Source organism: Capricornis sumatraensis, chromosome 7 (assembly GCF_032405125.1).
Source record: "Capricornis sumatraensis isolate serow.1 chromosome 7, serow.2, whole genome shotgun sequence".
NCBI lineage: Eukaryota > Metazoa > Chordata > Mammalia > Artiodactyla > Bovidae > Capricornis > Capricornis sumatraensis.
The window spans coordinates 104763535-104777169 of record NC_091075.1 but is presented as its reverse complement, the minus strand read 5'-3'; the positions used below and the strand labels follow the sequence as shown (position 1 = coordinate 104777169).

The 13635-nt window shown below is 43.4% G+C and overlaps 1 protein-coding gene across 1 annotated transcript in view; it reads left to right on the top strand.

The window, feature by feature from the left end:
• Nucleotides 1–13435, top strand: part of SPARCL1 (SPARC like 1) — a 51398-nt gene extending 37963 nt beyond the window's left edge. Inside the window, exons 8-11 of the mRNA XM_068974856.1 lie at nucleotides 1784–1920; nucleotides 3996–4144; nucleotides 5233–5381; nucleotides 12643–13435. Of these exons, the coding sequence (XP_068830957.1) occupies nucleotides 1784–1920; nucleotides 3996–4144; nucleotides 5233–5381; nucleotides 12643–12671 (464 nt within the window). The 3' untranslated portion in view covers nucleotides 12672–13435. The remainder of the gene's footprint in view (nucleotides 1–1783; nucleotides 1921–3995; nucleotides 4145–5232; nucleotides 5382–12642) is intronic.
• Nucleotides 13436–13635: the final 200 nt, after the last annotated feature.

Genomic DNA, 13635 nt, shown 5'->3' with positions numbered 1-13635 from the left:
GCACTCATATATATGCAGACAACATGAACAACAAAATCTAATGTAGTACTGAATTCAGGCTGTACATTAAGATAACTGGGAAGGCTTTTTTTTTTTTTTAATTAGAAGAATGAGGACTTCCCTGGTGGTCCAGCGGTTGGGACACCATGCTTCCAATGCCAGGGACAAAGGCTCCATCCACAGTTGGGGAACTAAGATTCCATGTGCCTTGCACCACAGCCAAAATAAATAAAATAAAAATTTTAAATAAAAATTAGAAGAATAATTCCCAGGCTTTAACTATAAGTGATTCTGATTTAATTGGACTGAGTTGGAACCTTGGCATTGTTCTTTCATTTGTTTTCAAAGTAACCTAGACAATTCTACTGTGCAGCTAGCGTTCAGACCACTATGATAATGTTATCCACTTAATAACTGAGATGAATCATTGGAACTTTGTTAAATTAGTTGTCCTCTTCCCAAGTGAAAGCCTGACAAGAAGCTTTAAAGACAACTTATTCTTCCAGACTTTTTAAAAAATTGTCTTCCTTCCCCAGGATACTCTCAATTGTGTTTGTATCTTCTGGTCACTAAATGATTCTCCACATGAGCAATGCTCACTAACCTCTCCTGTCCTTCCGGACACATGAGAAGAGTCAGTTCCTCAACCCCTTGATGTTAGATGCAGCCATATGATTTGCTTTGTCCAGTGAAATCTGGGCAAAAATCATCCACGTGAGCTCTGGGAGAGCATTCAAGAGCTGGAATATGGGGACTTCCCTGGTGGTCCAGTGGTTAAGACTTCACCTTCCAATGCAGGGGGTGAGGGTTCAGTCCCTGATTGGGAAGTTAAGACCCTACATGCTTCTTAATCAAAAAACCAAAGCATAAAACAGAAGCAATATTGCAACAAATTCAGTAAAGACTTTAAGAATGGACCACATCCCAAAAAATTCTAAAAAAGAAAAAAACATCAGATCTGAAAAAAAAATAATAAATGAGCTGGCACATGGCTCTCCATGCTCCCTTCACCTCGTGTTGAGATGGTGTTAAGATGGTGGTGTCTCCCCTACCCTGAACCCCAGAGAGACTGAGATAAGCAGAGCTCAGTTGCCAACTTGCAGGGGACATGTAGCAGGATTGAGAAATGTTTGATGTGATACACAACATAACGGTCAGCACTGCTGTCTAATATATTTGAAAGTTGCTAAGAGAGTAGATTCTGAAAGTTCTCACCAGAAGGAAATAAAACATGGAGGTCACTATACAAGGTTACGAATGTTAACCAAGCTTGCTGTGCTATCCATTACACAATATATCTGTATGTAAAGTCATTATGCTATACACCTTAAACTTACTGGGTGGTATGTCAGTTATACCTGAAAAAAAAAAAGTTCCTTTAAGTCAAGATTTAATATTATTATCACAGTATTAGCTGACTTCTGCTTTTCTCTCTTTTCTCCTAATAAATAACTCTTGTGACCTCCACCTCTGAATTCTAGAGCAGTGGTTCTCAGTCCTGGCTGCACATCACAATTACTTACAGAGCTTTTAAAGCATCCTGATTCCTAGGCTCCACGCCAGATCGATCAAATCTTTGAAAGGCCGCTGGCATCTGGTATGGCTTTACAATGCTCCTGGCAATTGTGTTTCGGCAGCAGGATAAAGGACCGCTGTTGTGACGGAGGACCAGTGAGGATGCTATCAGTCACCAGAAGGTGTAAAGCATCCTGTTATGAAGACTTTTCCTGGGACAGGAGTAAAACTTCAAAATTAAAACCAGTGTACTTTCTGTTTGGAACAGCTATTCCTGCTTGTACGGACTTTGAAGTGACCCAGTTTCCTCTAAGGATGAGAGACTGGCTCAAGAATATCCTTGTGCAGCTTTATGAACCTAACCCTGAACACTCTGGATATCTGAATGAGAAGCAGAGAAATAAAGTAAGTTATCCACGGTCAGCTACCCCGTCTGTCTACCAGGAAAAAAGGTATGGGGCGGGAGAGAGGTATGGTGAAGGCTTATGTTCCTCTGTAAAACCACACCTGGTTCCCAGAATAGTAGAGGTCATTGTTCATGCCCCAGAGTTTGGGACATGGCCAACCCCCCCTCCCCCATTTCTACACACAGGGCAGAGGCCTTAGCAAGGGCTCTGGAACTCATACCCAAAGCAAGCTCTACTGACCTCAATTCAGTGTTCATATCTTCAGGCCCAGACATATTCTTTAAATCTAAACCTCTTTCTTGCCCTCATAGGGCAGATTTATGATATCAGATCAGTTCAGTTCAGTTGCTCAGTTGTGCCTGACTCTGCGACCCCATGGACTGCAGCACACCAGGCCTCCCTGTCCATCACCACCTCCCAGAGTTTACTCAGACTCATGTCCATTGAGTCGGTGATGCCATCCAACCACCTCATCCTCTGATAAATCCGTTATTAACAATGTCAGTAATATATTGACAGGTGGAAAAGGGCAGAATATTGGTTCTAGAAGTTCCCAGGGGAAAACTACCATCTGATAGTTATTGAGTGTATACCAGGTACCTGGAATTGATTTACATGCTGGAAATACAACAAAGAGGAACCCCCGGAGGCTCAGAAGGCTCAGAGGGAAAAAACAAGCCTGCAATGCAGGAGGCGCAAGAGACCAGAGTTTGATCCCTGGATTGGGAAGACCCCCAGGAGGAGGGCATGGCCACCCACTCCAGGATTCTTGCCATGGACAGAGGAGCCTGGCAGGCTACAGTCCATGGGCTCGCAAAGAGTCAGACATGACTGAAGCACCAGCATGCATCATACAGCAGAGAAACAAACAAAAAAAAATATCTGGTTTCATGAACTTATATTCTAAGCAAAGAGACAATATATAGTTATAAACACGCATGCTAAATCACTTCAGTCGTGTCCAGCTCCTTGTGACCCCGTGGACCACACATAGCCTGCCAGGCTCCTCTGTCCATAGGATTCTCCAGGCAAGAATACTGGAGTGGGTTTCCATGCCTTCCTCCAGGAGATCCTCCCGACCCAGGGATCGAACCCTTGTCTCCAGCATTTCCTACATAGGCAGGTGGGTTCTTTACCACTAGTGCCACCTGGGAAGCCCATGTATGTGTATATAATTATGGGGCTTCCCAAGTGGTGCTTGTGGTAAAGAACATTAGATACAAAACAGGGACATTTCAGTGGAGATACCACATGGCATCACACCAAGACTAACCTGAGACGCAACAGGCACTGGATGGAAATACTTAGACCAGGGTCTCCAACCTCCGGGATCTAATGCTTGATGATCTGAGGCAGAGCTGATGTAAAGATACTAGAAATAAAGTGTGCAATAAATGTAATGTGCTTGAAAGTGAAGTGAAGTCTCTCAATCGTGTACAACTCTTTGTGACCCCATGGACTGTAACCCACCAGGCTCCTCTGTCTATGGGATTTCCCAGGCAAGAATACTAGAGTGGGTTCCCATTTCTTTCTCCAGGAAATCTTCCTGACCCAGGGATCAAACACAGGTCTCCTGCATTGCAGGCAGACTCTTTACCCTCTGAGCCATCAATCATCCCAAAACCTTTCCCTCCTCTTGGTCTATGGAAAAATTGTCTTCCGTGAAACCAGTCCCTGGTGCCATAAAGTCTGGGGACCACTGACGTAGAGGATTAAGAATGGAGCATGCCAATGGGGAAGAGCAGGACTTTTCACCAACTAAGTGCCTAGATCAGTTCAGCCCTTTTCATTCAAACCTTCTCATTGTTTTAAGAAACATAATGGACATTATTTGGTTAAAAGATCAAAAAAGATTTAAATTTCTTCAAAAACCGCAGGATTTTTTACTGTTAGCTATTATTCTATATAGAAAGGCTGTGGTGTTGATTAGTTAGAAGTCGTGTAATTTATTCTCAAATAACATTCTGGGTTTGTTTTCCTCTGTTATGTTACAAGGACACTTCAAGTAAAGTTTATTAAATGATAATTCCATTACATTTGTCTGATTCTCTGATGATCCTCTCCCTCCTGAAGGTCAAGAAAATTTACCTGGATGAAAAGAGACTCTTGGCTGGAGACCATTCCATTGACCTTCTCTTAAGAGACTTTAAGAAAAACTATCACATGTACGTGTATCCTGTGCACTGGCAGTTCAGTGAACTGGACCAGCATCCTCGGGACAGGTAAAAACTGTCCACCTTCCCATCGCTAGGTCATGCCCCTGATATAATGGCTAGTTGTTTATACCAAGAGAATTCTAAACAGATTTAGGAAACTTCCCACTATCCACTGGAGGACACAGAAATGCCAAACAAATATACAAAGCTGCTTCGAAAACAATGGAATATGGCCACACCTCTGCTCCCTAGTTCACTTGTTAGTGTCCAGCCCCCCACAGAGACCTTTCAACTCTTTCTCATTTTTAAAAAAAATCTATTTATTTGGCTGCACCGAGTCTTAGTTGCAGCATGTGGGATTTAGTTCCCTGACCAGGGATAGAACCCGGGCCCCCTGCACTGCAAACTCGAAGTCTTACCACTGGACCACCAGGGGAGTCCCAACTTGTTCTCACTCTTTTTTAAAGAAAATTGTTTATTTATTCATAGTTTTGGCTGTGCTATTCTTGTTGCTGTACCGGCTCTTCTCTAGTTGCGGCAAGTGGGGGTTACTCTCCAGCTGTGGTACACAGGCTTCTCATTGCAGTGGCTTCTCTAGTTGCAAACCACGGGTTCTAGGACTTGTGGGCCAGTAGTTGCAGCTCCCAGGCTCTAGAGCACAGGCTCAACAGTTGTGGGGCATGGTCTTAGCTACTTCCCGGCTTGCGGGATCCTCCCAGATCAGGGATTGAACACATGTCTTCTGCACTAACAGGCCAACTCCTTACCACTGACCCAGTAGGGAAGCCCTCTTTCTCATTCTTGATCCTAAATTTCCAAGATACTCTGATGGACCCCACTTGAGTCAAATGCCTACAATCGGGTAGGCCAGTGGTAAGATCTAGGTTGCATAAACATGATTCTTGGGGTGCATCCGATAAATTTAGGGTGGAGGGAGGACAGTTCCTAGTGAAGAAGGAAACCTTATGCATTGACATTCAAAAAGCTGCATCTTACCCATAAATAGTTTATTTCATTTGTAGCTTTTCATGAAAGTACTATGTATTTGCTATCCTTGGCAACCTTGTGAAAGAAAAATGCCCTTGGTGATCAGAAGAGTTCACTTTTCATACACCAGTCACCCAGTTAACTGGCTGCCATTTATCTCGTCGCAGGGTCCTGACCCACTCTGAGCTCGCGCCTTTGCGAGCATCTCTCGTGCCCATGGAACACTGCATAACGCGCTTCTTTGAAGAGTGTGACCCCAACAAGGATAAGCACATCACCCTGCAGGAGTGGGGCCACTGCTTTGAAATTAAAGAAGGTAAATTGACCATCAGCCCAGGGAAAGGGGTGTGCACTTCCCCCAGACAAGCCCTAAGCCCTGCAGTTCCCAGAGGGGTCCTGCTTGCTGTGTGTTAGACTGCAACCTAGGAGCCACAAGGTGGCAGTGTCCCCAGTAGAATCGCTATCACTGCAAGGTCATTTCTTAATCTGTTCCAAAGGGTGTGCCAGTGTGCCCAGTCACTCAGTCATGTCTGACTCTTTGTGAACCCCTGGACTATAGCCTGCCAGGCTCCTCTGTCCATGGGATTTTCCAGGCCAGAATTCTGGAGTGAGTTGCCATTCCCTTCTCCAGGAGCTCTTTCAGACCCAAGGATTGAATGCAAGTCTCCTGCATCTCCTGCACTGGCAGGTGGATTTTTTTTTTTGTAACCACTGAGCCGCCTGTTCTAAAGGGTAGCAAGGGTGAATATTTAAGAGATAAAGGCACTGAGGTCTCAGAAATTGGTTAAACCTAAGAAAGTGATGTGAACTCTGACAGTTGAGCCAAATCTCAGAAGGCTACCCTCTGAGCAAGGAAGGAAGGAATTTATATCCTTCCTTAATTTGGATATTGGGCCAAACTTTAAAAATTGTATATGAAACTGAAACTCCAATACTTTGGCCACCTGATGCGAAGAGCTGACTCACTGGAAAATACCTTGATGCTGGGAAAGATTGAGGGTGACAGAGGATAAGATGGTTGGATGGCATCACCAACTCAATGGACATGAGTTTGAGCAAACTCCAGGAGATAGTGAAGGACAGGGAAGCCTGGTGTGCTGCAGTCCATGGGATCACAGAGGTGGACACAACTTAGCAACTGAGCAACAACAATGTGAAGGGTAAAACAGCAAGCTTGATTCTGAAAATCGGAGATGCCAGAAGAATCTTAGAATTTATTACCAACACAAAAGATTTTCACCAGTTGTGCCCAGATATAACTCCTTTAATCCAAAAGGAATTCCTCCTGCAGTGGAGGAATTTAAATTTAGACATATATTTTGCTAGGTTATGTCTTAATCTACTTCCTTTTCTTTTCCTAAGTCACAATTTTTTTTTTTGAGCAACCATGCTTTTAATAATCAAGATATGAAAAACAGTCAAAAATGAGCAATCAAATCTGCTTACAGAATATAAATCAACAATGAACATCAAATCTCTATAGCAGAGGTTTGACCCGTATGTTCACTATATACATGCATGTAGGATGAATATACAACCAAAAAGTAAAAGAAATGTAAGATCATCAAAGGTCAGAGTTTCCCCAAAAGAGGGAATCTGTGGGAACTTCACTTTAAAAATATTCTTCATGCACATGTGTGATGCCTTGACATTGGAAAGAAAGAGTTGGAATATGAGGATTTAGTCATTTATGGATAAACAGATAAGCATTTCTCTACAATGTTATTCTATGAAATAAACACAACTGTAGTGAGCTAAGAATGAATAAACACCTGAAAGTGAAAGCTTAGTTACTCAGTCACATCTGACTCTTTGAGAAGAGAGATGGACTGTAGGCTCCTCTGTCCATGGGATTTTCCAGGCAGGCATACTGGAGTAGGTTGCCATGCCCTTCTCCAGGGGATCTTCCCGATGCAGGGACTGAACCCGGGTCTCTCGCATTGCAGGCAGATTCTTTACTGTCTGAGCCACCAGAGAAGCCTGGTAACACAAGCACAATTGTAATGAGCAAACAATGAAGAAGCAGCTCACTCTGTGTATTAGTTGTGTATTTCTGCACAACGAATTGCCCTAAAGGTTAGAAGTTTAAAACCTCTCTCACAGTTTCTGAGGATCAGGAATCCCTGGTAGTTTACCTGGATGGATCTGCTTTGGGGTCCACGCTGAGGACTGACGCTTTAGGATCCGCTCTAAGCTCATTTACGTGGCTGTTGGCAGGAGCCTTCAGTTCTTCACCATGTGGTCCTTTCCACAGTGCTGCTCATAACATGGTATCTGGTTTCCTCCAGAGCAAGTGATCAGAGAGAGACGGAAGGAGAGAGAGAGTCCAAGACAGAAGCCACAATGTCTTTTAGGAATAATCTCAGAAGTGATGTTTTTCTGCCATATTCTGTTTGTCACACAGTTGAACCCTGCCACGGTGTGGGAGGAGATCACAGGAGATGGGGATCACTGGGGGCCCTCATGGAGACTGGCGACCACATTCTGTTTGCACCCTATTAGCATCAATAGGAAGTTAACGGGAAGTTAAGAACCAGATTCAAGCAAATAATACCAATTTCCTTTCTAACATCTCTTCTATAAACACAGAATATGTGTTATCTATGTGGCTTAGAAGGTAAACATCTGCCTGCAATGAGGGAGACCTGGGTTCGATCCCTGGGTAGAGAAGATCCCCTGGAGAAGGAAATGGCAACCCACTCCAGTATTCTTGCCTGGAAAATTCCATGGATGGAGGAGCCTGGTAGGCTACAGTCCTTGGGGTCGCTAAGAGTTGGACATGACTGAGTGACTTCACTTTCACTTTCATAGATATCTAACATCTATCTTACACACTCACATACATCCCTAAAAAGGGTTAACACAGTTTTTTTCAATTCCCATTTTAAAAAGATAAAATGTACCCAAGCTGCCCCACCCCCTCCTCTCCACCAGAATCAAGAGAAAAATTTAGCTGAGACAGGACATATTTATGCACGCCCTCTTAACACAGCACGTGATTTTAAGGGCGTGATCCAAAGGCAAATTTAAACAGAGGCCATTTCAGGAACGCTGTTGCCCTTCACTGTTCATTTTGAAACTTCTGGCAGCTCTTCAGCACGTGGGCCCACTCAGGCCTTGTGCTGGCTGACTGTCTGGGAGAAGTAGAAAGAGCTTCAAGTTCAGCCACTCGCAAAGCCCCTAATGATCTTGTTTGTTCACTGTGGTTTGGCCATGATTATGTTATTTAGAAGAAAGGAAAGATTTATCACAGAGTAAGCCAGTAAAGCAGATATTAAATATTCAGTCAGAACATGTAAACAAGTACTGATTTGGGATGCAGCTAGGGGGGGAAAGAGGCTATTTGAAGGTATACCCTTTACTCCCTTAGGACTGAGAAATCCACAGGGCAAAATACATTTTTGCCAGTCTTGTCCTGAATTTTAACTCCCTTTGCTCTGAACTAGATGTGCTCAAATATTCCAGCTCTGTCATTAACGAGCTCTGCAGATTAGGGCGTGCCACTTAACCTCAGCAAGTCTCATCTTCCTTGTGTGTAAAATGGGATTCAATGCAGAGGTGAGGAGTCTTATGTATTGAATACCTATGGCATACCATGGACTGACGTGTATCCATGTGAATCTTTAGGAAAACCTTCCAGGTAAGACGAAGAAACCAGTCACATCATGCAGGTCCTACTAAGCCAGTTAAAGACGTTATCCTCAGAGTACTGGAGGATCACCAAACTGCCTTAAACAGGGCAGTGACTTCACTGGATTTGTATTTAAGAAAGATTCTTCTGGTCACAATGTGGATAAGCCAGAGAACCCTGTGGTAAATCCAGGCAAGAACTGATGAGAACTTGAATAAGGGCAATTGTAGTAGGGGAAAAAGACGAATAAACATATTTCAACTATATTTATTTTATTTTTTATTTATTTGTATATTTTCTTGACCTGGCCACACAGCATGTGGGATCTTAGTTCTCCTACCAGGGATCGAATCCGCAGCCCCTGTGTTGGAAGCACAGTCTTAACCACTGGACTGCCAGAGAAGTCTCCTTAAATATATTTTTAAATATAAACATATTCAAGATATAGTTGACAATATAAACATATTCAAGATGTATAGTATGTAGAAATAATAAGACAATGTTTGATAGGAAATACGTGGGGGCTGGAAGCCGGCAGTTGAGAGCCAGAGAGGAAGAGGCGTACAGTGCCTCGGTTCCTGGCTCGGGCCGGGCAGACCAAGGAGAGGCACTTTCCACTGAAACAGTAAACACAAGGACAGAAGTTGGCTTGGGGAAAATGTTAAATCCCATTTGGGACACACTGAGTTTTTAAGTCCTTGGGTGACAATGTACAGTTGATAGTTGAATATATGGGTCTGCTTTTCAAGACAGAGTTGGGGAGTTGAAATACGTATTTGGGGATTGCAAGTGTACAGAAAATAACTGATACCAGGGAAGGAAATCAATTCCCTAAGGTAAAGGTGCCGAGTTACGTGGGAAAAGGTCTTGCATTAAGTATCAAGCAGCAACATCCAGACAATGGACAGAGGAGGAAGGATTTAGTGAAGGAGAATGAAGAGGCTCCTGCAAGGAAAAAGAAAAGAGGAGAGGGCCACATCTCTGGAGGTGTTTCAAAGAGGAGGAAGAGACCACAGTGCTACATGCTGCTGAGACGTCAGTTCAGTTCAGTTCAGTTCAGTTGCTCAGTCGTGTCCGACTCTTTGCAACCCCATGAATTGCAGCACGCCAGGCCTCTCTGTCCATCACCAGCTCCCAGAGTTGACTCAGACTCATGTCCATCGAGTCGGTGATGCCATCCAGCCATCTCATCCTCTGTCGTCCCCTTCTCCTCCTGCCACCAATCCCTCCCAGCATCAGAGTCTTTCCAAGGAGTCAACTCTTTGCATGAGGTGGCCAAAGTACTGGAGTTTCAGCTTTAGCATCATTCCTTCCAAAGAACACCCAGGACTGATCTCCTTTAGAATGGACTGGTTGGATCTCCTTGCAGTCCAAGGGGCTCTCAAGAGTCTTCTCCAACACCACAGTTCAAAAGCATCAATTCTTCGGTGCTCAGCTTTCTTCACAGTCCAACTCTCACATAGTAAAGTTAAAAAGAATTTCCAGTGGATGTAGAAATAAGGATACCCTCAGTAGCCTTGGAAGAGCAGTTTTTGTGAAACAGTCAAGATGCAAGCCAGACACAATAAGAAAGAAGAGGTGATGAGAAAGGCTAAAGAGAGGAGGTTTGAAGGCAGGAATGAGCTAGAGAGGGATACAGAGTTGAGGGAAGCATTTCCAAGAATAAAAGAAGCTTGAGCTCTCACTCATTCACTCATTCATTCATTCCTTCAACAAATCTGTCCTGGCAGTCTGCACAGGGCCAAGCACTGCTCTCAAGGCTGGATATGCAGCATAGTTCAACATTAATGGGAAGGGCCTGGTTAAAAAAAGAAAGAAAAGGAAAGACTGAGGATATAAGAAGAAAAGAGGAAAATGGGGGTGAAGAGACCCTGAACACAGGCAGAGGATTAGCCTCTAAGTCAACAGGAGGGCTGAGTGCCCAAGAATTGATGCTTTTGAACTAGAAAAGTGTGGTGCTAGAGAAGACTCTTGAGAGTCCCTTGGACAGCAAGGAGATCAAACCAGTCAATCCTAAAGGAAATCAACTCTGAATATTCATTGGAAGGACAGGTGATGAAGCTCCAATACTTTGGTCACCTAATGACTCACTGGAAAAGACCCTGATGCTGGGAAAGATTGAAAGCAAAAGGAAAAGTGGGCGGCAGAGGATGAGATGGTTAGAGAGCATCACCAACTCAATGGACATGAATTTCATCAAGTTCTGGGAGTTGGTGATGGACAGGGAGGCCGTGTGTGCTGTAGTCCATGGGGTCACAAAGAGTCGGACACGACTGACTAAACAACAGCAATAGGAGGAACATCTCTCATCCGAACAACAGAAAGAAGACAAAAAGTATGAGTGCAAATATAAGTAAATTTATGAGTGAGCAGACTATTATCCCTCCTTTACAAATGAAGCCAGTGCTCAAGAGAAATACACCAGAAGTCTGTGCAATACACCAGAAGTCTGTGTAATACACCCCTCCCTGGGGCAAGATGAAGACTGACATCAGGCAGGAAGCTGCCTGGTGTTCCAGACAGGGTAGAATGCCTCAAATTAGTCCACTTTACATGTCTGTTCAAGAATTAAGAGTGGGCCACCCTGCTTCCATCCCCCAGAGGATGCTGTTTTCTTCCATAAGTGTGGCAACAAGTTCTTTTACAATTATTTGTTTGGAAATTTGATATAATTGGCACTCAGTGAAGTCACTCAGTCATGTCCAACTCTTGGCGACGCCATGGACTGCAGCATGCCAGACCTCCCTGTCCATCACCAACTCCCAGAGCTTGCCCAAACTCATGTATACTTCTATTTATTTGGGTTATAGCTCAGCAACCCTTATAGATTAGTCCAGTGAGTACCCTACATACGAATGAGTTCCATTCCCAGAGCATGTTCAACTGGTTCGTTAAGTCCAACAACGTGTGCCTAGGTACCCATCTAATACAATCAGCTACATACAACTGCTCTTACGCTTGCTTCTAGACATCCTGGGTTTGAAATAAAGATACTGTACTACTGTACTCTATACAGTGCTGTAAAGTACACAAAAACGTAGCTAATTGTAGAGGATGCACGCATGTGACAATGTACACCAGATATGAAAGAACTTATGTGACTGGACTTGAGAATGTATGTTCACATCTTTGAAAGTTTGCAACTTGAAGCTTCGTATGTAGGAGACTTACTATTTAGTAGTTCTTGGCTGGGTTTCCCCTCAACCTCCTCTATCAGCAGTTCTCACCCTACATCAGAACTACCTGTGTGCTCAGTTGGACAGTCATGTCCAATTCTTTGCAACCGCATGCACTGTATCCAGCCAGGCTCCTTTGTCCGTGGGATTTCCCAGGCAAGAGTACTGGAGTGAGTTGCCATTTCCTTCTCCAGAGGATCTTCCTGCCCCAGGGATCGAACACATGTGTCCTCTATCTCCTACATTACAGGTAGATTCTTTACTGCTGAACCACTGAGGAAGTCACAACTAGCTGCACAGCTTTCCTAAATGTATACATGTCATTGATCCATCTAATCCCATGGATGGAGGAGCGTGGTAGGCTGCAGTCCATGGGGTCGCTGAGTCGGACATGACTGAGTGACTTCACTTTCAGTTTTCACTTTCATGCATTGGAGAAGGAAATGGCAACCCACTCCAGTGTTCTTGCCTGGAGAATCCCAGGGACGGGGGAGCCTGGTGGGCTGCTGTCTATGGGGTCGCACAGAGTCGGACACGACTGAAGTGACTTAGCAGCAGCAGCAGCAGGGATGCTGATTCAGGAGGCCAGGAGCTAGGCCCGAGGATATGTATTTTTTCAAGTTTCATGGGTGATGTTAACACCCTTCCAGGACTGAGAACCACTGTCGTACTGCCTTATTCATGGTTTCTCTGATGCCCTAGTTCTAACATGGTTTATGTTACTGCTCTGACTACTTTCTAAAAGTATGTTTTGTGTTTGTTTTTTACAGAAGACATAGATGAAAATCTCCTGTTTTGAATTAAGATTTGAAAGAACTCAAAATACCCAGCCTCCTCCTTTGTTCTGACCACTTCTGAAGTATATCCAATGTGATACTTGTAGATTTATATTTAGCAAAATGCTTGCATGTCTGAGAAGACAATGAGAGTAACTGCTTGATAACAGTATAGGCACCAGGCATTTACCATTAGCTTTAGAAATAAAACTTTAAAATTAAAGAGTCAGTATATGTAAAATATTGTACACTGTGAACAGTTTAACTCATTACTCTCTGCATCCATTTATAATATACTTAAAGATTATAAAGCTAAAAAAATACATTCATTTTGTCCATAGTATCATGTGCACTTCAGAAAAGTGAAATAAGTCTCTTTGTTACTGGTGTGTGTTATTGTCAATATCTTAATATCCTAATAAAAATCCATATAAATCCAATGCTTATTCAAGTTTATTTACAGTCATTTACTTAAATAATTATACGTGAATGACCAACCCAGGGTTCATAGTTCATATCAAATCACACTTTCTAGAACCTACTACTTTTTTAAAAAGTGAGAATAATTTCATCAGTACCATTTTTCTAGATTTCTAGTTTGTTTTCTCTTTCTGAGTTACTTCACTCTGTATAACGGGCTCTAGGTTCATCCACCTCATTAGAAATGACTCTAATGGCAACGGAGATGCAGGCATAAGAGAACAGACTTGTAAACACACTGGGAGAAGGAGAGGAGGGGAAAGGTGAGAGAGTAGCATTGAAACATATACAATGCCATGCGTAAAATTAGACAGCCAGTGGGAATTTGCTGTGTGACACAGGGAACTCAGATCTGGTGCTCTGAGACAACCTCTAGGGGTGGGATGGGTGGGGGATGGGAGGGAGATTCAAGAGAGAGGGGACATATGTATACCTCTGGCTGACTCATGTTGATGTATGGCAGAAACCAACACAATATTGTAAAGCAATTCCCCTCCAATTAAAAAT